Raw genomic sequence first — 4,167 nt, forward strand, 5'->3', positions numbered from 1 at the left:
GGGGGGGGGGGGGGGGGGGGGGGGGGATTGACATTTTTTCAAGAAACCACCTTTTTCCGAGTTTCAGCTGCCAATATTTCATCGTCCTTCAGAAAAAGGGCAAGTTCTTCATCTTCAGCAGCTTCTGCTGCAGCCGCGATAGAATTTTTTGTACTATGAAGGTATTCTGCTCTAAAATATTTTGTCCAAAAGTCTTTCTCCGACATCTGTTTTTATGAGGAAAACAATAATGTATGTTTGATTAACTAAATTACCTCCATCACATACAAGGTTCAAAGAAACAAGAAGGAAGTGGAAAAATTAGTTCCTATTTACAATATCAGTACTACCTTATTGGGAACATGATTAAGGAATGCCTGGTGAACAGCTGGTTTCAGAGCAAAAATCTGAATGAGATAAAGAAGAAATACAATATTAAAAAGAATGTTAAAAAAATGATGGCACTTAGTATACTATAATTCTCCACACAGAGTGACGCAACACAGACCAAAATGTACAAAGTTGGAACCAATATCAACTAATACATAAAAAAAAAAAAACTAAACACTTCTTGGATAAGAGATGACAAACCAAATTATTAAGCACGCATGAAAATAAAATGAAATGAAGTGTGAGCCTTAGTGAGCTGATGCACACAATATACAAAAAAAAAAAGAAAAAATCTTTATAGAAAGGGTATAATAATGAGGCTTAGAGAGTTGAGGCATACAATATACAAAAAAATTTTTTTAAAAAAAAAAAAGATAAATCAAAGTAATATAGTGAAGCTTTTTTTATATCTGGGAGAATGTAGAAAGCCCGAGAAGAAACAACCTAAGGGCAGGGGTAGAAAGAACCCCCTCCCAAAGAGGCTACTTACAAAAAAAATCTTCCAAGAAAGTGAGGAAATGTATGGAGAAAAAGGGGGCAAATGAGAGAAAAGGGCCAACAAAGAGTGATAGAAAGATGTAAAAAGAGAGTGCGTAAGTTTTGGAGCGACAGAGAGTCAAAGAGAGGTAGAGGTAATAAAAAGAGGGAGCAAGAAAGAGAGGCCGAGCATGAGGAAGAGGTACTAGAGTGGGAGACAGAAAGAGTGAGGAGAGGTAAAGAAAGTGAATAAACAAAAGAGAGAGGTGTCCTGGAGAGAACCTTAGCCAAAGGTTGAAGGTCTTTTGCCAAAATTTCCAGTTAAAAAAAAATAATAAATTGTGGTCGGCATCATGCCTAAAAAAAAAAGTTCTAGGTGCTGCAACCAGACTATAAAGAGAGTGGGTTGCACCCCACCTAAGAAGCAAGCAAGAGTGATGGCAACATGTAAATAGTCCATCAAGCTTAATATGGGATCAAGTCAAGTGCAAAATGCAACTACAGAGAATGATGAATCACAAGCCCAAATTTGAGTAAAATATTGAACTAAGACAATAAAAGAGAATAATATCGAGGGTGAACTGATGAGAACATTAATATGTTAACTAGGAAAGAATGTCACAAACCAAAGTCAAACATGGATCGAAATTTTTGTACAAGTGTAGGTGTTACAAGGCTTGTTTCGAAATTTGCTGGAAAAGTACAAGACACCGGGAATATCTCTCCTCAATTATACAGCCTAACCTAGCCAAGCCCTCTTCACTAATAAGCTCCACACCAAAGCAATGATGCACCAGATCCAACCCAAATAATCGAGAGTTGTAGATATCTCGCTATCACATTTCATCCCTCACTCTCATGGCTCTAGAACCATCTATTATAAATATTTTCATTTTGACTAAAGCCAAATTTTGAAACTGATGCGCTTTGGAGAAGGGTGAAGCAAAATTTGGCTCCCTTCATTTTGATCAGCAGAAAGTGACCTCACAACACAAAGCATCCACAAACAGTCCTTGGAACTACATTCTTAACCACAGTGGCCTTATTTCACACAGTCACACACAAAATAGGAGATGACAAGACAACTTTCTGGAATGACCAATGAATTAGTGACAAGCCTCTCAGTAGCCATTCTGGTCTAAACACTTACGTTAGGTTGCAAAAAAGAAACCCTTGGGCATATCTCTCGCCAAATTGGAGCAGTCTTTGCAAGGAAACAGGGGAGACACAAAGTCACATCTTTATCCATTGCTCATTCCCGAGAAAATTATGGGCTGATGTCTTGGTATCTTTCCGGTGGAGTATTGCGCCTCCTGCAAAGTCTCATGAATGGCTTCATTTGCTGCTGAGTGATCATCCATCCAAGTCTACGAAGAGAACTTTGTGGTCCTTCATTGTGATGGTTGTCTTAGGGAAGATACAGAATGAAAGGAACTCGGGGATTTTCCAAAGCAGAGAAAGCTCCTCGTTGGAAATCTTAGAAGCCACTCTTTTTTATGCTTTGTATTAGTGTAAACACAGGACTCCTTTTAACAGCTACAGCTTGAATTCTCCCTCAACAAATTGGAGAATTCTTTTGTTATGCCTTTGGATGGGTCTTACCTGTTGTGTCATTTGATTTAATCAATGAAATTGTTGCTTATCCAAAATATTTTTTATTTTTTATTTTTTATAAGAGATAATTTCATTGATGATTGAAATTTACAAAAGGGATGTATAATCCATGGTGTTTACAAAAGATCTTCCCAATTTGCAACGAGGGAGGTATAACTATAGGAAGTAAAAATAATAGACAGTTTACACCAAGATATAGTTGGGTAAACAACATTGTTGAAAAGTTTTGTGTAGGTCTGTGTTCTTTCTGCAGATATTCTCTAATTTCTTTCTTCTCACATATTCCAAAAGAAGGTCACGATGAGGTTTTTCCATAATAGGGCTTTTGCATTCTTGAAAGGGTGGTACATTAAGGTCATATAAAAAAATTCTAAGCGTATGTGCATTGCATAAACAAGTGGCTTTGTGATTCGTTTTCTTTCTTGCATAATGGACATCAATTTGGAGAAAGAGTGATGTAAGACGTTCTTTTTTGGAGATTTTCACTTGTGCTAATGGCTTTATGCGCTATTTTCCAACAGTCCTTCCTTTTTAGGCTGATGTCCTTTCCAAACTATCTTTGCTAGCGTGAGATTTATTGCTTCTATTTTTTCCCTCATGTCCATCATCAAAGATTCTGTAGAAAAGACCCTGTCAACACTGAGGAGCCAAGTCAGCGAGTCTGCTTTGTTTGACAATATCACAGGGGCAAGGTCAAGGCTTAATTCGGCCCATTCCGTTGCTTCATTATCCTTTAAATTCCTAAATTCCTACCAAGCTTCAGTAACACAAGCTACAACTTAAATATTCTCATAGTATTGGCACAAACTACAACTTATTTGATTCAGTAACAGGCCTATTTTACTAATATAATTAAATTTCAAACCTATTTGAGTTACCTGCCCAACTCTATACCTATTTGACTAATATAATTAAATTTCAAACCTATTTGACTTACCTGCCCAACTCCATATCAAAAGTTCCCCTAAAATCCAGTAAAGTAGGAACGTGTATGGGTATGTTCAATTTTTCGTGCATTTCTTTCCTATACACATTAACTTCCTCTAAAAATCTTGAAAGATGTCCTTGTACCATGGATAAGCCAACTTCTCCAATCTTGGTTTCAAATCATGTATCCAACTCACCAACCGCCTTCTAATGAGCTCGAAATTTTCCTTCTGCGCATAATACATGCACACTAACACTATGCTAGTCCTACACACAGTACCCATATTACCACCTTCCACATGTCATGTGCATGCTTGACCTGCTCATGCAGATTATCATGCCCACACATCTATTCACCACATTCCATGGCCAACATTTTTCTTGAGCCTCAATACCTTACCATAACAAGATAATAGCAACACTCATTATGAAATCAGATATAGTAGTGGTGTTCCACGATTTTAAACGAGAGTGACGCACAAATGAGACCTATGTCTGTCTGATACCAAAGAAGCATAATGCGACTAAAGGCTTGGATCATATTCCAAGAAATTGCCAGTTACTATTTGGAAGTGTTGTTGGGCTTCTTCTAGGACAAAGGAAGGGTCCTTTTGCAGGCTTGTATTTTTGCTGTGTATATTTGTAGGGTTTGGGGAGGTCCTACATTGAGGTGTGGGATATTGTGAGATTTAACCCCTCGTTTTTGGATTTGGTGGCTCCAACTTTCTTTTCTTTTTTTTTTTTCTTTTTTTTTTTTTTTTTTTTTTTTTTTTTTTTTTT

At 37.1% G+C, this 4,167-nt stretch overlaps 1 protein-coding gene across 1 annotated transcript in view; it reads right to left on the reverse strand.

Moving 5' to 3' along the window:
• LOC111439158 (probable RNA polymerase II transcription factor B subunit 1-1) overlaps nt 1–4,167 on the reverse strand; it is a 19,891-nt gene that overhangs the window by 6,925 nt on the left and 8,799 nt on the right. The window contains exons 10-11 of the mRNA XM_023076916.1: nt 330–386; nt 51–206 (exon numbers count right to left, since the gene is read on the reverse strand). Of these exons, the coding sequence (XP_022932684.1) occupies nt 51–206; nt 330–386 (213 nt within the window). The remainder of the gene's footprint in view (nt 1–50; nt 207–329; nt 387–4,167) is intronic.

The sequence above is a fragment of the Cucurbita moschata genome, unplaced genomic scaffold (assembly GCF_002738365.1).
Source record: "Cucurbita moschata cultivar Rifu unplaced genomic scaffold, Cmos_1.0 Cmo_Scf00086, whole genome shotgun sequence".
NCBI classification, from domain to species: Eukaryota; Viridiplantae; Streptophyta; class Magnoliopsida; order Cucurbitales; family Cucurbitaceae; genus Cucurbita; species Cucurbita moschata.